The sequence below is a fragment of the Antechinus flavipes genome, chromosome 1 (genome assembly GCF_016432865.1).
Source record: "Antechinus flavipes isolate AdamAnt ecotype Samford, QLD, Australia chromosome 1, AdamAnt_v2, whole genome shotgun sequence".
Classification (NCBI taxonomy): Eukaryota; Metazoa; Chordata; class Mammalia; order Dasyuromorphia; family Dasyuridae; genus Antechinus; species Antechinus flavipes.
This window is the reverse complement of record NC_067398.1, coordinates 73976517-73999515: the sequence shown is the minus strand read 5'-3', so window position 1 is coordinate 73999515 and position 22999 is coordinate 73976517. Positions and strand designations below refer to the sequence as shown.

General features: G+C 34.0%; 1 protein-coding gene across 1 annotated transcript in view; it reads left to right on the top strand.

Moving 5' to 3' along the window:
- Positions 1-22999, top strand: part of ABCA13 (ATP binding cassette subfamily A member 13) — a 551934-nt gene that overhangs the window by 287158 nt on the left and 241777 nt on the right. The window contains exon 43 of the mRNA XM_051984384.1: positions 8611-8860. Coding sequence (XP_051840344.1) covers positions 8611-8860 — 250 coding nt within the window. The remainder of the gene's footprint in view (positions 1-8610; positions 8861-22999) is intronic.

Sequence of the window (22999 nt, the reverse complement as noted above, 5' to 3'; positions counted from 1 at the left end):
TTTAAAGAAACAGGGAACATTTCTTGCAGTATAGAACAATAATTGTTTCATGACCCAACCTTTTATTATTTATTCTCTGGCCATTCTCCTGAAATACAGAAATTTCTAGTTTTCCTTCTGTCTGTACAAGTTTTTAATTTTCAAAAAGGAAGCTATAAAGGAAGACCATGGCAATTTTAGTCCCATATTGAAAGTTCTTATGCTGCTGTTTCAAAATATGCAGTTGTGGCCCTTAGAAGGTCTGCTAAGTGTGAGAAGATCAAGATAGACACTTTAGGGAGCCTCAGGTTGGAGATCTGTGCCTGGCAGTTGCAGCTAATTACCAGACTTTTTGCTCATGACACCTGCTGCCTTTCTCTCTCTTGTGGTCTCTGGGAGGTAGAGTGACCTAGTGAGTATAGGATTTTCTTTATTTAGACCTCATGCCATTCATTTGCCCTCACTTTGAAACAACTTCAGATAGAAATTAGTGAAAATAATAATTATTCCTTCATTCTAACAAAGCTATATATAATATAATGCAATAGATAATACTGCTTTCACAAGAAAAAAAGTGGTTCACAATATCACTCTGTAACTTAGAGGTCACAGGAATTAAGGCTGGTGCATTATGGTTCAAAAAATGCTGGGTTTGGAGCCAAAGAGTCTGGGTTGAAATCTTTCTTATGAACTGTTTCATCTTTTTAAGTCATGTAATCTTCATGAGCCTCAGTTTCCTTGTAAGCAAAATAAGATAATTACACTAAATTATTTTTGAGGTCACATCAAGCATCTTATGTTAGAATGCTGAAAACATTGATTGATTGGAGCATGAATGATTGATAGGAAGTGGAGTCATTGATGATAGATGACATTTCTAGAAATTTGACAGTGAAGGAAAAAGAGAGAGATGCAGGATGGTAACTTTGGGGGAGGGTTGAAAATTCATTTTTGCATTCTTCATGCTTTATGTTAAGATTATTCTTGTACATGCTGAATTCTCCAGTAGATTGTAAGCTCATTGAAGGCTTGATTTTTTTGTATTCATATTCTCCACTGGCTGGCTTGATGTCTTGGACATAGTAAATGTTTGTGGAACTTTTGAAGTGAGCTGATGCCATCATAGGAGATTTGCTGAGCAAAAATGAAGGCCCCATTGAGGTTGCCTGGGATTAATTTTTTCTGACTTCCACTATGTTTTATATTTGTATTTTTGCATTTAAGGGAGATGGCCTGGTAATAACGTATTGTCCCACAAAGGTGTCAAATAATATAATTTAAAATATAATTAAATAATAAATATAATATAAAGATTATTAGAATTTTATGGATTACTTATTCTACACAATTAATTTTTCTGATAAAGGAATGATAGAAGAATATCATCAATAATATTATTTGTATGCTTATATTCAAGAATATAAACTAAATTTTCTCCAATTCATTTTATTGTGAAGATTAAAACTTTCTAATTTTTACAAGAATTTTTAAATTGGAATGGATTCTACAAATACTATATTAAAACCTTATTTTATAGTTGAGGGATTTGAGTGTTAGAGAGGTGATGTGACTGGTATAAGGTCACACAGCTGGTTAGCACAGAGCCAGCATGAAATCTAATCTAGGTCTCATGATTCTTTTATTATGATTTTCTCTCCATCATGCTGCTTCTCTAAGCTACTTCTAAACACGTGGGCATTTCATCACCTTTAACCACATGGGTCTAACTATTACACCAACATATAGGATTGGCCCTACTCCAAAGCTTCATTCTTAAAAGCCATACACAGTGGGTGTTTTAACATTTTGGATGCTGTAATTACAGTACTTTTCAAAGGCTCAAATCAATGACAAATAAACAGTACATCCACTGAAAACCTGGGTTTCATGATACCTGGAAAATTGCTTTTTTAACTGGTTATTTTATTTTTGCAGACAAACTATGAGCAAATATATTTAGTGTATTATAACACATTGGCAGATCTGTCACAATCTATATGTCACATTTTGGGGCTCAGAAAAATAGAGCAATAAGGAACACTGAACAATTTAGGAGAATGTAAACCCCTTTTTATTTTTTATTAAATTTTTTTGCCTCTAGGATTTAAAAAATTGTCATATGAAACATTTTTAAAAATTTTCTTTTCATAGATATTATATTATGCCTATGACAATTTGCTATTGATGTAAGAAATGTTTTTTTTATACCATATTTTTCATGTTTATATTTTCATTGAGATTTGGTAATATGTAGGTTGATGGAGGATAGGATACCTATTCTAAAGAAAATTAACAGATAGAAAGAAGATTTTGAAGTAAAGCTGTAGGTACATGGTACAGCAGAAAAAATCCTGAATTCAGATCAAAGGACATGATTTTAAATCCTGGCTTTGCTTCTCAGAACCTGTGTAATTTAGAAAAAAAAACTCTTTAATCTAGCATAGGTCTCAATATTCCCATCATCAAAATGAGAAGGTTTAACTAGATGGAATTCTGCTCGAAATCTCTAAGTCCACATTCCTCTTTAACAACATAATTAAGTGCATTTTAAAAAATCAAAAGTAAGTTGCTTGAAGACAGAGATTGCTCAGTTTTTGAATTTCTAACACTGAAGTGAACAGTATTCGCTGAAGAAAATTTTATTAATTTATGCATTGATTTTGTGAGAATGGGATATAGGTAAATAATTTGATCCTAACTTTTAATACCTCTGAAATATCTAAATATTTGAATTAGCATAATATTGATTCTGGATATTTGCTTTAATTTTATTACTTTTATATTTAGGCAAATCTAAGTTGGTATAAGGACTCTTTCTGTTGGTGCAAATCACAACCCTTCCACACCTACTTAAAAAGTCCAAATCCTCCTCATATTTTCCCTTAAAGCATCCAACAAACTTGTATTCAACATACTGAAAGTTTTTCCTCTAGTTATGTTAATATTTTTGAATACTGAAATAGCCATTGAGCTGTCTGCTTTCTGCTTGCCTACTTAACCCAACACAATTTTACTATTGTTCTTTTTATTACATTTAATTTTGCATTTTATAAAGGTGCTCCTAATGCTGTTAAATGCTTTGCAGTTAAAGACTATCCCTAAGAGAGTGTTTTAATGAGATAAGGTTTGTAGCAGGGAATAGTTAGTGATCATTGAGTTTTGCAATTTTCTATATTTGTTGCATCCTAATCTCTTGCCTTTGTTAAATCCTAGCAGAATCTCATTGGATATAGTAATAATGAAAACAACCCAACAACTGAAGTCCAATCTTTAGATCTATCATGGATATTACAATCATGCCTCATCTTTTAATAATTAAAATAATCTTGCCCAATTTCTATTTATTTCATCTACTTTCCCTACAAAACCAATCTCCTCTAATATTTCATTGTATTCAATTTTAACTTTTCTTAGTTACCATAGCTTTCTAACTATTTGTTTCTTTTCCTCTTGAACTTTTCTTTTTCGATTCTAATTTAGGATTTTTTTTTAAATTTTAAACTTTCATCCCTTTTTCTAGAATCCATAAATATTTTTCAGACCTCTCTACTTCTTCTATCTGGTTTCCCTTTCTTCTTTTGCTGCTTTTTGGGGAATACACTCAATATTTTTGTTTTTGCCTTAGTCTGTAGATTTCTGTTAAAATCCTGAAGGAATAAAAGGATGATTTTATGATCTGCTGTAGAAAGTAATATACAAAATCTGCTTGATCCCTTTTCATTATTTTATCAACTGAAATGCATTTCATAGACTATGCCCACAAAGATTTGACAAAGAATAGAAATTCATTAGATCTATATCTTTTTATAGAACATTAGCTGCTAAAGTTGTAGAATGCAAATGTGGTTGTTGCACTTATTGTTAGCGTAAATAAGTTGTGGTAGAATTACCAGTACATTTTTTCCATTTTTTTATGTTTTATAATTTTTCATTTATAGATATTTTTGGAGTGATCAAGGTTAGCTGTCTAAATCCAAGAAATACTTTTTCTACTAAAGTGATTTGGGAATAAACTAAAAAGCTTCATGCTTTCTTTCTTTCCATTATTATTTTTTCTTTCTTGTATGGTCTCTACTGGAATTGCGAAGTTAAAGAGTTTGAATGGAGTAGTGATTTTTTCATGTTTAATTCCATTGTCTCAAACCTCTGCCCACCTTGGTTAGCTCCACTAATTTTATACACACACACACACACACACACACACACACACACACACACACACACACACATTTGCCTTTGTCCTCCATTCTCTTTTTCTTATTCTGCCACTGTCATGGAAGGAACAAAAGAGAGCCCTTTAAACAAGAGAGATGCAATTGTGTCTTTTTTTTTTTTCTATTTCATTGGTTAACATAGCCAGAACAATTTATCATTTGTCGGTTAACCTTTTTTTGTTAAACATTTTCATTTTTTATTGACTAGACCTCAAATAGTAAATCAAATCTGAACTCAGGGCCATATTTAATTCTTTCCACTTTGTGATCCAAAGCTTTCAATCTTCTGGTATATTTTTCAAGTATGGAGGTTTGTGTTCCAAAACAACACATTGGAGTTGGGCATTGTATTGGTACAGTTAAAAAACACTAATTTTTGAGTCAGGAAACTGGATTCTAGTACTACCAACTTGTGGGTAATAGATATATATTTATGGGAGAATGGTATTATGGCTAGAGTGCTGATCCTGAAGTCAAGAAGACCTTAATTCAAATCTGACCCCAAAGACTTATTAACTGTGATTTTTGAACAAGTTGTTTAATCTTTATTTGCCCCAGTTTCATCAACCATAAAACAAAAATAACACTTACTTCCCAGGGTTATTGTCAGCATCAAATGAGATAATATTTATAAAGTTCTTAGCATATTTCCAGGCACATAGAAGACACTATATAAATTCTTGGTATTCTTGTTATTATTATATATGTCTCTATATAATCATGCATATATGTGTTTGCATATGTCTATAAGCTATTATATATGGCAAAAATGGCTATTATGTGATTAGTTTATAATAGAGAATATGGAGGAAAAGGTCCAAGGGCATAAAAGATGAGTACTGTTTGACTGTATCGGGATCACTCTTTTTTTTCACAGATGAATATTAACAAATTTCATGCTGAATTCAAGTGTATAGTGATTAATGTTTATTCTCAATTTTAGTGGATGTCTGACATATTTTCTTTAAAGTATTTTATAGGAAAATGCAAGCATCTTATTGGGGGGGCAAAGAATATAATTTGCCTCCTAAATATATTAACTTTAACTTGTCATAAATGTAAATAGGAAAAGAATAGCAGAATTTATGATACTGAATCAGTCCTCTATTAAATTTTTATGCTTAGAATTCATAGAAATGTTTTCATGAATAATTAAGCATATAAAATTAAAACACTGAACTAATTGATAAAAGTTGACTTATTTGACTTATGATCACAATTATAATTATAGATTTTAGCCATATTCATAATTATAATTCCAAATTTATCCTGACCATCATATTGTTTCAAGGAAATAGTCCAAGTTTTATGTTATGAGTTACTCAAAAATTATAAAACCACTTGTTAATGACTTTGACCTTGTGCAGAGGATTGATCAGAACAACCAGATTATCCTGATGAATTTAAAGGGCTAATAAGGCCATTGCTTAGGACTTATGCCTCTCCTTGGTAAAGGAGAACATGTTGATGGAATGTTTAAATATGAGCATCAAGGGCAAATGTAAAAGACTTTGTACTGTGCTTAAAAAGAAGAGCAGAGCTGAAGTGGGGGAGAGTGTTATTGGTTGTGTGTGTGTGTGTGTGTGTGTGTGTGTGTGTGTGTGTGTTTGTATGTGTGTGTGTATAGTAAATGAGATAGGATGAAGAGTATATATATTTTTATATATGTAATATCTATATATAATAAATGATATAGAATGAAGAGTGGGGAATGAAACCTAGTTTTGGAAGCTGGTTATTGAGTAGATGGTATTCTGAATAGCAATTAGGAAATTAGGAAGATGACAGGGTTTGGGAAGAAAGATAATTAGCTCAGTTTAGGGGTATGGTGGATTTAAGATAGCTATAGGTGTTTGGGAATCTTTACCACTTGGACCTTCCGTTTTCCTCTCCATGGTTGACTAATATATTTGGGGCCAAGAGGTTCTGCTCCTGTCTTCCTATTATTTCTGAAGCTATGAGGTCGGAATTCTTTTTTTCTGTCTTCCTTCCTTCCTTCCTTTGTTCCTTCCTTCCTTCCTTTGTTCCTTCCTTTCTTTTGGACACCTACGTAACTTAAAGGAGCAAGGTTGGAATTTCGTTTTATTTTTGTTTGTTTGAATTATATTAAATTACTTTCTTTATTTTACTTTGTGTTTTTAGATAAGTTTATTCAGTGAATTTCAAATAAACTGTATTATCTATCTTCAATTCTTTTAAAGAACTTCAGTATTTTATTGAAAACATCATACTGAATATCAATAGTGAATTTAACTTAAAATAATTCATGTCAATGAATATAAAACAAAAAATTTCTATATCAGGTATTACTAACATTCTTTTCCCCCAACACACTTATCAGGATTTTAATTCTCTTATGGAAAATATTTATTGTAATTTCTCTTTTTTACTTATTTAATATTTTATTTTCCCCATTAAATGTAAAACAGTTTTTTTTTTTTTTGTTCTAGATCCTCTTTCTTCTTCCTTTCACTTCTTCCTCCACATTGAAAAGACAAGCAATTTAATATAGGTTGGACTTAGGGAATCATGCAAAACAAAATTCCAAATTAGTTTATTACACATAGCTCATCTGTGCCTCCAGGAATGATGATTTAAAGAAAAGGTAACAGCTAGATCATAACCAAGTTTGGGGTGCGTGCGTGTGTGTGTGTGTGTGTGTGTGTGGGTGTGGTAGCACGACAGAAATCAAATCACACTAGTGGGAAATTCCTGCTCTCTTAATTAAAAGCACCAACTCATTCTTTGCCTTAAATTTTGTACTTTTTGGATTTGTCAAAGTTAAGGGATATTAATTTCTTTAGTTATTTTTCTTAGAGACTGACTTAAGAAAAATAGATATAATATTATCATACTTTTTTCTGATAAAAAATCTCAGTGATCTTAAACTTCTATGTTAGTTGATTAACAGGAATTGTACTTGAGACCCTTAAGCTTCTTTAATGGCTACAGAGTTCTGTTTCAGAGTATGGGATCAATATGGGCAGCTATGTATTACAGTGGATAGAGTATCAGCCCTGAAGTCAGGAGAACTTGAGTTCCAATCTGGTCTCAGACACTTAACTAGTTGTGTGACCCTGGGCAAGTCATTTAATCCTAATTGCCTCAGGGGGAAAAAAAGAGTATGGGACATTATAATGGATCAGAAAAGCATGGAGGAAGAGGAGAAAAGAGGTAAAAATGGAGGCAAGAAATGAAAGAATAAAATAGTGTGCAGCCTAAGTTCAAATCCTAGTTCTACTATTTCTTAGAAAAGTTATGATCTATGTGATCTAGGACTAGTCACTTTCCCTCTAAGGTCTTCAGTTTCTCCATTCATAAAATGAAAATACTGCACAGGATGACTTCAAATGTTCCTTTTAGATCTAAATCTTATGACTTCTTTACTGCCAACTCAAAAACATCTATTGAACAGAAAAAAAAAACACTTGATTTCCTAATATAATTCAAAATATTGAGATCAATACTTATATATTAGGGTCAAAGAGCATGAAAGAATGGATAAAGAGCTGCATTTGGAATCAGGAAGACATGAGTTCAAGTCCTACCTCTGACACATGCTGGCCATGTGCAAAAACATTAACTATTCAGTGCTCTAGGTCAGGAATGTCACTTCACTTCATGTTAACATAGAAAACCCCATATTAACATTATCTATGTTCTATTACATTTTAATATATTTTATTAAATATTTCCCAAGTATATTTTAATCTGCTTTCTGCCATATTTGGGAATATTTTAAATGGGAATGTTAAATACCTCTGCTCTAATCAAACTTGTAAGGCCATAAACTGAAGAAAAGCTACCAAAATGTATTAGTAGGTATAGTTTTCTAATCCAGGAGTTCCTATAGTAATAAAATGAAAGATTCTGCCTCCCCATTGACATTTGTTTTACCTACAGTTGATTCCACATCTCTCTTGGTTCTGTTTTCACCTTAGTTATTAAGTTTAGATGAATAGTTTTTAGGTTTAAAGAGTCTAGAATCTGAAACAAACATTTTCTATAGTACATAGCTTCTTTCCCTCCTTATCTTTCACATACATGCATACACATGTATGTATAATAAATACATGTGCACATATGTATATGTGAAGGATACATGTATATATACACATATACATATATGTGTATACATACTCCATATCAATCTATGGATGAGTCCAACACTTAGGTAGCATGCCATCAATGAGCAGATACCCTTGAGAGATTATTTGTTTTTTTCTTAAATGAAATATTTATTCCTCTGTTGAATATAGCTGCAAATTTTTACTGTTCTGTTCATACTTGCTCTGATTTGATCTTAAAACAGTAGGGTTGTTAAGACTAAACCAAAGGAATAAACAAAGTGTCAGGGAGGAGTTTTGTTTCCATTTGTAGTTACATCCTGAATTTTTCTTGCACTTTTCTCTTGCAGATGATTCTCAGTGGAAGTCAAAGTCCAATAGAGGAGGCAAACTGCTTTTCACACAGATGGCTGCTCTACTCATGAAGAGGTTTCACCACACCAGAAGGGGCTGGAAAGGCACATTGTCAGATCTGATGCTGCCTGTTCTCTTTGTAGCTTTAGCAATGGGCTTATTCATGGTGAAGCCATTAGTTACTGATTATCCCTCACTCAAATTGACACCAGGGCATTATGACAGTGAAGAAGCATATTTTTTTAGGTGAGAATTATATTAGCCTTCAATCTGGCAATTATAGGTTTAATAGTTTCATCTTTTTGAAAATATTTAAAATGTTTATATGATGCATGCTGTGATTTTATATTATTGATTTTGAAAATCTTGTCCTTTGCAGGTGTTCTTAAACTGAGGTCCATGATCTAGGATTTTTTAATATTTTGATAATTATATTTTATAACTGGTTTCTTTGTAATTATCTGAATTTTATTTTGTGTATTTACAAATATTATTCAGAAGAGTATATAGACTTTGGCATATATCTGAAAGTATCCATAACATAGAAAAAGATTAATAACTCCTTTTCTAGAAGATGTTTATTTCTTCCTATATGTTGTATTTTCGATTTAGGTGCTGCTGCTAAGTAACTGGTTGAGTTAATCTATTAATCAATTGTCTAAATTTTCCTTAGAGATGAATACTGAGAACATATATAGAACAGAATCTAGTTATTTCTTTCCCCATATTCTTTATTATTATAATTCTTAGATTCTCCAGTAATATCCTCCTCTTAAAATTTATCATTCTGTGGAGTAGACTCAGGGTTCTCAAAAGCCATTCCTGGGGTGCATATTTCTGGTAAGGTCTGAAGAAAATGGAATTTTAGTAGAGTTCAGATTTTATTTTTTTAATCCAAGAAGTAGTCTGCCTAAATAGTGAAAGCATTAGCACCAAAGAGATCACTACAATGTGTAGAATTAGATAGTTTTTGGCCAAGAAATAACAATATAGTATTTGTTTAGCATGCTAAGATTTACAAAGCTCTTTTTGTGTTATATCATTTCATCCTTATAATCCTATGATTATATTTTCCCCCCCTTGTGTAGTTGAGACAACTGAGGCCAAGAAGTTAAGTGCCTTATGCAGAGTCATATAGATAGTAAGTTTCTGAGGCAGGATTTGAATTCAGGGCATGATTGAGAAATCAACATTTGAACTGAGTCTGTCTAGCACTCTAATATACCACTTAGTGTTGAGAAACACTGAATGCTATCTATAGTATTGTAGAGTAAGTGAATGTGTAACTATATTTTACTGGGATGGGAAAAGGACATTCTTTTTAAAATATAGGGCAAGTAATTTTAACATTTAAGTTATTCATATGCTCTACAATATTCTAGATGGTTTTCAAATGTTTTAAGACAGCTAAGTGGTATCAATTTAAATCATACTACAAAACATATCCATACATTTAATACTCACCTCCTGAAACTTGAACTTGGTTAACCATCACTTTTTATATAATTCTGCCTCCTATCTGTTATCTGCTCCTTTCCTTCTTATATAACTAGTTCTCCATCTTTGGCACCAGTGTTTCTGAGCATTGTATTGAAAAGCTTAGCTTTGTTCCAAATTTTGGTCTCTGTAGGTTAGATTATTATAATCGTTATTATTTTAATGAAGAGAAGATAGTGTCATTTTCTTTATGCTTCCTCTATTCAATCTAGCATTTTACTTCCCATTTTCAGGACAGTCACCTGATACTTGAGCCTATCATCAGGAAGATCTGAGTTCAAATCTGGATTCATTTGAAATCTGTGTGATCCTGGGCAAATCACTTAACTTCTATTTGCTTCAGTTTCCTCAAGTATAAAATAAGAATAAGAACACCATCTGTCTTACAAGGATTTGTTATGAAGATCAAATGATATAGTATTTGCAATGTTCTTAGAACAGTATCTTGCACATAGTAGGCATTGTATAAGTATTCATTCCCTTTTCTGTCCTCCATCTTGTTTTTTTTTAGGAAAATGCTCATATTAAAGCTTGGTTTCAAACAGGAAAGTTTCTGATCATCTTGTTTGTCTCATGACAGTCCTTTTTCAATCAGGATTTCTTAGCATATAGTGTTACTAATTTGTTCTTTCTTCCTCAGTGGGAAACTAAAACTTGAATTGAATTGGAGTAATCTTCTCACTAGTGCCTCATATATAATCTTTTTTGGATCATAGCATAGTTATAAATCTACTTTTCAAGGGATATTCTTTCTGTTTCAGATTCAGCTTCATAGAAAGATATATTCAAAACATTAAATGGAAAAAAAACATAGTTTTTTTATTTAATTTTTATTTAATAATTACTTTATATTGACACTCGTTTCTGTTCCGATTTTTTTTCCCTCCCTCCCTCCACCCCCTCCCCTACATGGCAAGCAGTCCTTTATATGTTGGATATGTTGCAGTATATCCTAGATACAATATATGTTTGCAGAACTGAACAGTTCTCTTGTTGCATAGGGAGAATTGGATTCAGAAGGTATAAATAACCCCGGAAGAAAAACAAAAATGCAGATAGTTCACATTCGTTTCCCAGTGTTCTTTCTTTGGGTGTAGCTGCTTTTGTCCGTCATTTATCAATTGAAACTCAGATCTCTTTGTCAAAGAAATCCACTTCCATCAAAATATGTCCTCATACAATATCGTTGTCGAAGTGTATAATGATCTCCTGGTTCTGCTCATTTCACTTAGTATCAGTTCATGTAAGTCTTGCCAAGCCTCTCTGTATTCATCCTGCTGGTCATTTCTTACAGAACAATAATATTCCATAACATTCATATACCACAATTTACCCAGCCATTCTCCAATTGATGGGCATCCATTCATTTTCCAGTTTCTAGCCAGTACAAACAGGGCTGCTACAAACATTTTGGCACATACAGGTCCCTTTCCCTTCTTTAGTATTTCTTTGGGATATAAGCCCAATAGAAACACTGCTGGATCAAAGGGTATGCACAATTTGATAATTTTTTGGGCATAATTCCAGATTGCTCTCCAGAATGGTTGGATTCGTTCACAACTCCACCAACAATGCATTAGTGTCCCAGTTTTCCCACATCCCCTCCCACATTCATCATTATTTTTTCCTGTCATCTTAGCCAATCTGACAGGTGTGTAGTGGTATCTCAGAGTTGTCTTAATTTGCATTTCTCTGATCAATAATGATTTGGAACACTCTTTCATATGAGTGGTAATAGTTTCAATTTCATCCTCTGAAAATTGTCTGTTCATATCCTTTGACCATTTATCAATTGGAGAATGGCTTGATTTCTTATAAATTTGAGTCAGTTCTCTATATATTTTGGAAATGAGGCCTTTATCAGAACCTTTAACTGTGAAAATGTTTTCCCAGTTTGTTGCTTCCCTTCTAATCTTGTTTGCATTAGTTTTATTTGTACAAAGGCTTTTTAATTTGATGTAATCAAAATTTTCTATTTTGTGATCAGTAATGGTCTCTAGTTCATCTTTGCTCACAAATTTCTTTCTCCTCCACAAGTCTGAGACATAAACTATTCTATGTTCCTCTAATTTATTTATAATCTCGTTCTTTATGCCTAGGTCATAGACCCATTTTGATCTTATCTTGGTATATGGTGTTAAGTGTGGGTCCATGCCTAATTTCTGCCATACTAACTTCCAATTATCCCAGCAGTTTTTATCAAATAATGAATTCTTTTCCCAGAACTTAGGGGCTTTGGGTTTGTCAAACACTAGATTGCTATAGTTGACTATTCTGTCTTGTGAACCTAGCCTTTTCCACTGATCCACTAATCTATTTCTTAGCCAATACTAAATGGTTTTGGTGACTGCTGCTTTATAATATAATTTTAGATCAGGTACAGCTAGGCCACCTTCATTTGATTTTTTTTTTCATTAATTCCCTTGAGATTCTTGACTTTTTATTGTTCCATATGAATTTTGTTGTTATTTTTTCTAGATCAATAAAATATTTTCTTGGAAGTCTGATTGGTATAGCACTAAATAAATAGATTAGTTTAGGGAGTATTGTCATCTTTATTATGTTCGCTCGGCCGATCCAAGAGCACTTAATATTTTTCCAATTATTTAAGTCTGACTTTATTTGGGTGGAGACTTTTTTATAATTTTGCTCATATAATTCCTGACTTTCCTTTGGTAGATAGATTCCCAAATATTTTATGGTATCAACAGTTATTCTGAATGGAATTTCTCTTTGTATCTCTTGCTGTTGGGTTTTGTTGGTGATGTATAAAAATGCTGAGGATTTATGGGGATTTATTTTGTAGCCAGCTACTTTGCTAAAATTATGAATTATTTCCAATAGCTTTTTAGTAGAATCTCTGGGGTTCTCTAGGTATACCATCATATCATCTGCAAAGAGTGATAGTTTGGTTTCCTCATTGCCTACTCTAATTCCTTTAATATCTTTCTCGACTCTTATTGCCGAGGCTAGTGTTTCTAATACGATATTAAATAATAATGGTGATAGTGGGCAACCTTGCTTCACTCCAGATCTTACTGGGAAAGGTTCCAGTTTTTCCCCATTGCATATGATGCTTACTGATGGTTTTAAATATATGCTCCTGACTATTTTAAGGAAAAGTCCATTTATTCCTATGCTCTCAAGTGTTTTTATTAGGAATGGATGTTGGATTTTATCAAATGCTTTTTCTGCATCTATTGAGATGATCATATGGTTTTTGTTTGTTTGGTTATTGATATAGTCAATTATGCTAATAGTTTTCCTAATATTGAACCAGCCCTGCATTCCTGGTATAAATCCTACTTGGTCATAGTGTATTATCCTGGTGACAATTTTCTGTAATCTTTTTGCTAATATTTTATTTAAGATTTTAGCATCAATATTCATTAGGGAGATTGGTCTATAATTTTCTTTCTCTGTTTTCAGCCTACCTGGTTTAGGTATCAGTACCATGTCTGTGTCATAAAAGGAGTTTGGTAGGACTCCTTCAATCCCTATTTTTTCAAATAGTTTATATAACATTGGAGTTAATTGTTCTTTAAATGTTTGGTAGAATTCACATGTAAATCCATCTGGTTCTGGGATTTTTTCTTAGGGAGTTGATTGATAGTTTGTTCTATTTCTTTTTCTGAGATGGGACTGTTTAGGATATTTACTTCTTCCTCTGTTAGTTTGGGCAAGCTATATTTTTGGAGGTATTTTTCTATTTCATTTAAGTTGTCGAATTTATTGGCATAAAGTTGGGCAAAGTAACTCCTAATTATTGCTCTAATTTCCTCTTCGTTAGTGGTGAGTTCTCCCTTTTCATTTTTAAGACTAACAATTTGATTTTCCTCTTTTCTTTTTTTAATCAGATTTACTAAGGGTTTGTCTATTTTGTTGGTTTTTTCATAGAACCAACTCTTAGTTTTATTAATCAATTCAATAGTTTTTTTACTTTCAATTTTATTGATCTCACCTTTTATTTTTAGAATTTCAAGTTTAGTGTTTGACTGGGGGTTTTTAATTTGTTCCTTTTCTAGCATTTTTAGTTGCAAACCCAATTCATTGACCTTCTCTTTCTCTATTTTATACAAATAGGCCTCTAGAGATATGAAATTTCCCCTTATTACTGCTTTGGCTGCATCCCATACATTTTGGTATGATGTCTCATTATTATCGTTTTCTTGGGTGAAGTTATTAATTATGTCTATGATTTGCTGTTTCACCCAATCATTCTTTAGTATGAGATTATTTAGTTTCCAATTATTTTTTGGTCTACTTCCCCCTGGTTTTTTGTTGAATGTAATTTTCATTGCATCGTGGTCTGAAAAGGATGCATTTACTATTTCTGCCTTACTGCATTTGAGTTTGAGGTTTTTATTTCCTAATATATGGTCAATTTTTTATAGGTCCATGAACTGCTGAAAAGAAAGTGTATTCCTTTCTGTCTCCATTACATTTTCTCCAGAGATCTATCGTATCTAACTTTTCTAGTATTCTATTTACCTCTTTGACTTCTTTCTTATTTATTTTGTGGTTTGATTTATCTAATTCTGAGAGTGCAAGGTTAAGATCTCCCACTATTAAAGTTTTACTGTCTATTTCTTCTTGCAGCTCTCTTAGTTTCTCTTTTAAGAATTTAGATGCTACCCCACTTGGTGCATATATGTTTAATATAGATAGTGCTTCATTATCCATGCTACCCTTTAGCAAGATATAGTGCCCTTCCTTATCTCTTTTAATTAGATCAATTTTTGCTTTAGCTTGATCTGAGATCAGGATGGCTACCCCTGCTTTTTTGACTTCACCTGAAGCATAGTAGATTTTGCTCCAACCTTTTACCTTTAACCTGCATGTATCACCCCGATTCAGGTGTGTTTCCTGTAAACAACATATTGTAGGATTCTGGCTTTTAATCCATTCTGCTAACCGCTTCCTCTTTATGGGGGAGTTTACCCCGTTCACGTTTATGGTTAGAATGACCAATTCTGTATTACTTGCCATCTTATTAACCCCGGTTTATGATTTTCTCCCTTCTTTCCCCTTTCCCCCCCTTCCCAGTATTAAGCTTGTGAGCACCACTTGCTTCTCACAGCCCTCCCTTTTTAGTATCCCTCCCCCCGCCTTAGAGTTGCTCCCCCTATCTTACCCCTTTCCCTCCCAGTTCCCGTATTCCCTTCCGCTTGGCTTATTCCTTCCCTTTTCACTTTTCCCTTCTCACTTTTCAATGAGGTGGGAGAAGTTTCACCATAGATTGAATATGTCTTAAGATTTTTCACTTAAAGCCAATTCTGAAGGCAGTAAGATACCCACTATATTCATCCCCCTCCATTCTTTCTCTCAGATATAATAGGTTTCCTATGCCTCTTCATGAGATGTACTACCCCCACTTTACCCTTTTTCTGATACAATGTCCTTTCCACATCAATTTCTAGAACAAGGTATACATGTAATCTTTATACATCTATATAGTCAAAATATAGTTCCCAAGATTAATCTTTACCTTTTTAGATTTCTCTTGAGTTCTATATTTGTAGATCAAACTTTTTGTTAAGTTCTGGTTTTATCATCAGAAATAGATGAAATTCGCTTACTTCATTGAATGTCCATCTTCTTCCCTGGAAAAAGATGCTCATTCTCGCTGGGTAAGTTATTTTTGGTTGCATACCAAGTTCCTTAGCCTTTTGGAATATCATATTCCAGGCCCTTCGATCTTTTAATGTGGATGCTGCCAGATCCTGGGTGATCCTTATTGTGGCTCCTTGATACTTGAATTGGGTTTTTCTAGCCGCTTGCAATATTTTTTCCTTCATCTGAGGGTTCTGGCATTTGGCCACTATATTCCTTGGTGTTTTGATTTTAGGATCCCTTTCAGTGGGTGATCGATGAATCCTTTCAATGTTTATTTTTTCCTCTGTTCCTATGACTTCTGGGCAGTTTTCTTTGATAATTTCCTGGAAAATAGTGTCCAGGCTCTTTTTTTCATCATGTTTTTCTGGAAGTCCAATGATTCTCAGATTGTCTCTCCTGGATCTGTTTTCCAGGTCTGTTGTCTTCCCCAGAAGGTATTTCACATTCTTTTCCATTGTTTGATTTTTTTGGATTTGCTTGACTGATTCTTCTTGTCTCCTCGAGTCATTCAATTCCACTTGTTCAATTCTGATTTTCAGTGAAGTATTTTCTTCACTCACTTTTTTAAAATCTTTTTCTAATTGTCCAATTGAGTTCTTTTGTTCTGTGGAATTTTTTTTTCCATTTCGCCAATTTTGTTTTTTAGAGAGCTGTTTTCTGTTTCCAGTTCACTAATCCTATTTTTCAAGGATTTTACTTCTTTATCCACTCTCTCTTTAACTTTCTCCAGGCTCTTTTGCCAAGCCTCCCTCTCCTTTTCCCAAGCTTCCCTCTCCTTTTGCCAAGCTTCACTCTGCTTTCCCCATTTTTCTTCTAGCTCCCTTGTGAGAGCCTTTTTAATCACTTCTATGAGGTTCATCTGTGCTGAGGAACAGATGATCTCCTCCTTTGGGGATTCACCTGGGGACTGTCTGTTTTTAATCTCCTCGGGGTTTAGAGTCTGCTCTCTATCTGTATAGAAGCTGTCAAGGGTTAAAGTCCTCTTCAGCTTCTTGCTCATTCTGTCTAATAATCAGAGACAAACTACCAAAGAAAAACAGAAAAAACTGGAGTCTTTTTTTGGGGGAGGGGCTGGGTATGTTATCGAGCTTCCTCTACAGACTGCAGGGGGCAGCAGTGAGGCACTAGCAGGACTGTGTGCACCTGTGCTCTAAGATCCCAAAGCGTGCTGAGTCACTGTGTGGGGGGGAATGGAGGGGGCGGCTAGGGCCTGAGAGACTCCAGCTGTTTGGGGTTGTATTCTTCAGCCCCGGTGTTTTTAGCTTCTCTGCTGGGCTGCTGACTTGCTGCCGGAGCAAAGTATCCAAACCTGTAGTGAAGCTCTCTCCGCAAAGACAGCTGCGATCACTCCCCACCCCCTCTCCAGTCTGCTCCTGTGCTCTCACTGCCGCTGCCCTCAGCCTGCGCCCGATCTAAAACCGTCCCAGCCCTCCAGTAAAGACAGACCTTTCTTGGCGAATCTCAAGGATGGCTTCTCTTGGTAACTATTTGTCGGTTTTTTTCAGTCAAGCATTAATTCAGAGGCTTGTAATGAAGTGGATAGTGAGAGAAAGCGTGGAGCTTATGCAGCTGTGTGCCTCCTCTCCGCCATCTTAACCAGAAGCCCCAAAAAACATAGTTTTAAGTCGATGTTATCTATCTCTATCTCTCTATTTACTCATCTCTCTATCTACTTCCCTTCCTCTCTCTGAGTGTGTGCATCTCTCTCATTTCTCTGTTTTGTATCTTGCATTGGAAATAGCCTGTGGCAAAGGGATCTGTACTCTGAATTAGAAAACATATATTTGAGTCACAACTGCTAGTTGTGAGTTCTTAGAAAAGTTATTTCACTTGTCTGCTTCAGACTTTTGAAAAACCCTTTTACATTTCCAGCTTACTTATAATGTCAAGTAAGCATTCATCAGGCAACAATTATGTATGTTGCTTAACTTCTTTGTGTCTTAGTTTATCTGTAAGAAAAAGGGAATAGACTAGATGATCTATAATATCTTGTCTAGTGATAAAACTATGAGGCAGTATCTAGGAATCCAAGTCCAGTATTCCAAAGCACAAATCTTTTTACTAGACTAGTGTTCCAATACATTGATCTTTTAATTAGAATAGTGCTTTCTGGGAGTATGACGTCACTAGATTCTGGGATTCCTCTTAAAATATAATCCAAGTAACTTTATCATTTATATTATTTACATTGTCTATTTTGTTGTGATTTATGAAGTGTTACAGAAACTTTGGATTTAGAGTTTGGAGTACCCATTGAAATTATGAGTTTATTCCTCCTGTTTTACAAAGAAATTAACTAAAGCCCAGAAAATAGGAATGATTTGCCCCAAAGGGTTATACTGGTAAATGTTTAACAACCAGATTTCTGGTGTATATGTGTATAAAAGCTGTAATATAACAAGCTTTTAAGTTTAATTGGAATCATTGATATTTTCTCCATAAGTCTAGAGAATTAGCAAAACATGATTTAATGTTTGATTTAAAACCCTCAGTTGTGACATTTGAAAGATTTAGAGTGCAAATGCTTACATTGAAAATTTAATAATTGATACTTGGGAGCCAATCTTAAATTTCTCTTGATTATATGATATGGTCATAACTGGTATGGTACAAATAGATCTTTGCCTCATGTTGTTGACTTGATCCTTTGGGCAGCAGTTAGGAAAAAGTCACAGATTAGTTCCTTCTTCTGGCAATCACTATATCTTTTTGGTATAATCCATCACTGTTTTGCATTCTTCCCAGACCCTGGAGAGAGGAAGGTCAGGCCCAGGGAAAGAGGGAGTTTCCTTTTTTTTCTTTCTTTCTCATAAGCGCAGCCAAAGTTTGGACAGTCCTCTGTGTGTATCCCTGAATACACAAGTCACAGAAGTAGTTATGGTGCTGTTGTGAGTGATTGGGGGAAAATGTATATGAAGTTAAGTGGCTTATATTTCTTAAATTTATCTCAAATAATTAGATCAATCTCAATGACTTTGCAGCTCCTTGCTAAAGTCCTAGACTTGAAATTAAGAATAAGTTCAAATCCATCTTTCAAGGCACTCAACCATTTTTGATTCAGTTTCTTCATCTGTCAAGTGAGGAGAATGATGTGGTAGGTAGGATAGCAATACCTTGTTCTAAATAAACATGTGATAAATTTACAATAGCCAATGCTCTTTTACAAAAAGTAGATTTTTTTAGGGAAGAGGTTTCAGACAAAATGAAGGGATACAATAGATACCAGAAATGGTAAGTATGAAAGAGAGTTGAGAGAGCATATAATTAGAAAAGGAAAAAAGATAAATTCCCCAGGGGAATTCACAATTATCCAGGGAAAGAAGTATTCCATGAGGTGGGAGAAAGACATTATCTGGCAGTTTAGGTTGATCAGAGTTAGAATAAGGAGAATGACACTATTAGAGGGAAGACACTATGTGGGAGAGAGAGTTTTCCTGAAGAAATCCTAGCAAAGATTTTCATCAAAAGAAGATCTTTTATAGGGAATTATTTACCATTAGGGCTTTCTCATGGAAACTAGAGAAGTAAAGGCTGGAACTCAGAAGGAAGAGTTAAGAGCCAGACTTGGCAGACCAAAGGGAGGGGATCCAAAGACACGGGGACCTGAGGTTTGGATTGTTATTTGTGTGTCCTTGATCACTTAAGCAATTATGGTGAGTTTATATATATATTCTTCCCTCCTCCCCAATTTGTTCTCTCTCTTTCCTTTCACCTGGTTCCTCCTCAAAAGTGTTTTGGTATTAACCACTCTCTCTCCCAATATGCCTTCTCTTTTATCACCCTCACCCCTGCCATATCCCATTTTACTATTTTCCTGCAGTTTAAGATAGATTCTATATACCTCTTTGAGTCAGTTTTGATGAGAGTAAGGTTAATTTATTCTTTCTCTTTCCCCTCTTCCCCTCTAGTGTAAAAGCTTTTTCTTGCCTCTTTTTTATGGCTGATAATTTGTACCACTACACTTTTCCCTTTCCCTTTCTCCCAGTACTTTCCTCTCCCATCCCTTAATTTCATCATTAAAAAAAATATATATTATTCCTTTATATTCAATTCATACCTGTGTCCTCTGTTTATATATACCTTCTAACTGCCATAATAATGAGAAAGTTCTAATGAGTTACAAGTATCATCTTCCCATGTAGGAATGTAAACAGATAAACCTTAAGTCCCTTATGATATCACTTTCCTGATTACCTTTCTTTATGCTTTGAAGAAGCATATGGAGAACTACATTTGAAAATCAAACTTTCCATTTAGCTCTGGTCTTTTCATCCCAAATACTTGAAAATCCCTATTTCATTGAATGACCACCTTTTCCTCTGAAAGATTATGCTCAGTTTTGCTGGATAAGTGATTCTTGTTTGTAATTCTAGCTCCATTGCTCTCCAGAGTATCTTATTTGAACTCTTTGGTCCTTTAATATAGAAGCTGCTAAATCTTATCCTGACTGTGACTCTACTATACTTGAATTATTTCTTTTTGGATATTTGCAATATTTTCTCCTTGACTTAGGAATTCTGGAATTTGACTTTAATGTTCCTAGGAGTTTTCATTTTGGGATCTCTTTCAGGAGGTGATGGATGGGTTCTTTCAATTTCTATTTTCTCCTCCAGTTCTAGAATATCAAGACAGTTTTCCTTGATAAATGCTTGAAAGATTATGGATTATGTCCAGGTTCTTCCTTTTTTTTTTTTTTTTTTTTTTTTTTTTTGACCATGACTTTCAGGTAGACCAATGATTTTTAAATTATCCCTTTTCGATCTATTTTCCAGGTCAATGGTTTTTCTAATAAGATAGTTCACATTTTTTCTAATTTTTCAATTTTGAGATTCTTTGCTTTATTATTTTTATTTGCCATAAAGTCATTAGTTTCCATTTGCTCAATTATAATTTTTAAGGAATTATTTTCTTCAGTAAACTTTTGTAGTTCCTTTTCCAATTGGCCAATTTTACTTTTAAAGACATTTTTCTCCTCATTAGCTTTTTGTATTTTCTTTTGCACCATTCTCAATTGTTTTCCTATTTTACCCTCTATTTCTCTTACTTGATATTCATAATCCCTTTTGAGCTTTTCCATGGCCTGAGCCCAATTCTTATTTTTTGGGGTATTTTAATATAAAAGCTTTGACTTTATCATCTTCTGAGTATGTGTTTTGATCCTCCTTGTCACCATAACTTTCAATAGTTAGAAACTTTTTCTGTTGTCTTCTCATTTTCCTAGCTTATTGTTAGACTTTTATCTCTTTGTTAAAGTAGGGCTCTGTTTCTAGGGTAGAGGGTGCATTGTCCCAAGCTTCGGGTTTTTGTGCAGCTATTTTTAGACATTCTTCTAGGAACCTGACTGTGAGTACTTTTGTCTGTTCCTGGAGCTGTTAGGATTATCCCAACCCAACTGAAACAGGAAGATGTAGTGAACTAAAGCAACAGAGTCCTGCTTTGCTGATTCTGGGATAGTGGCTGCACTTGCACGGTTTGCATTAAAACTGTACCTGGGATTCCACTCTGTTGCCATAGACCCTCCCTACTGACCTTCCAAGTCCTCCCTGGTGTCCCGGGGTTTAGGTTCCAGAACCCTCCTGCTGCTAATTCAGAGGTTCCACCTAAATGACTGAGGCTGAGCCAGAGCTGGGGCTGGCTGGTGTGACTGGAGCTTGGGCTGGGCTGGTGTAGCCAAGCACTAGGATTGAGTGTTGGGCTCCCACCATGTTGCCACAGACCAATTCTGCTGGCCTTCTAGAGGTCTGGGCTGAGAAGACTGGAAACCATCAAAATTGCTACTGGTTCAGAGGTCCTGCTTAGTTGATATTAGAGGCCAGGACTGGGACTGGGGCTGAATCAGGGGCTATGCCGGGATGGCCTGCATGGGGACTGCATCCTGGACCCCCATCCTGGTATCATAGATCTTTTCTGCTGACCTTGTAATTTGCCTTCAGCTGGAAAATGTTTTACTCTGTCTTTTGGGATATTTTGATGCTCTAAAATTTGTTTAGCGTCGTTATTTAAAGGAATTTGGAGCAGTTTGGAGGAGGGATAGGGCCAAGTTCCTGCCTTTACTCTGCCATCTAGGCTCTGTCTCTGATAGACATTCTTCTAACAGGTTTTCTTAGAAACAAATTTAAAAAATTAAACCTCTAAAGTTCATTAAGGGCAAACTAAGGACAATCTTCAGCTTATTATGTTTTCTTAGACTTCTTTCCTCTCTTCAAACCCTACAAAACACATTAAAATTTAGTGAATTGGATTTCTAGAAGAACATATCCCTCTTTAATGAGAACTTTGCATTATTAGATTCTGAAATTATGAAAAAATGTAAAGGATGAAAACTATTGATTTTCTTATAGTTACTTTTAGTTATTTTAGATGAAATAAGTTGTATGGATCGAAATGTCTTTTGAAAATACTTCAGTCCTCTTTGAAATTTCTTCTTGAATTCATGACTCTCAGAAATTGGCTACAGAGAATTTCCCAAAATGGATGCTACAAATAAACATCTTCTCCTTCTTGCATAAGCAACATTTTAGAGAAAATATTTCTCCGTACTTATAAAAATGCCTCTTGATTTAGTGTGAAATTTAAAACTGTTTCCTCACAGGTAATATTGCATAGTTATCAGGAAAGATATTTTACTGCAAATTTCTCTCTCTCCCTCTCTCTCTCTGTATATTATATATATATATACATATATATATATATATATATATATATATATATATATATATATATATATATATATATATATATATACATATACATACACACACATATATTATCCTTGTGCATATCTGGCCATATCTGCCAGTCTTCAGTGTTATCAAAAAAAATTACATTAAAAAAATTGAATTTTTAGTAGCACTGGAAGAGTTTCTGTAACAGTTTCTTCCGTATTAGGATGGTAATATACAATTAGAGTTTAGAAAATAAAGAGAATAGAGAGTTGTCCATGGAGTCAGAAAGACAAGGTTTTAATCTTATTTCTGACATGTATTAGCGGTGTTAACAATCAACCTATTAATGTCTTAGAAATTTTTCTAAAACTATAAATTTCAGATGAGTGGTAGACTTACATTGGCTATACTAATATGGCATCCACTTTCTGCCAACAAAGACTTTATATTTATAATCTAAGTCTTTGAGGATAGAGGAAATTAATTCTCACCTCAATGGGTTTGAACTTTCTAATAACTTGGAAAAGATTGGATTGAAGTTTATATTTGTATTATGTGTGAAGAAAAATTTGATCAGAAAATTGATATGATAAATAAGATGGGAGAT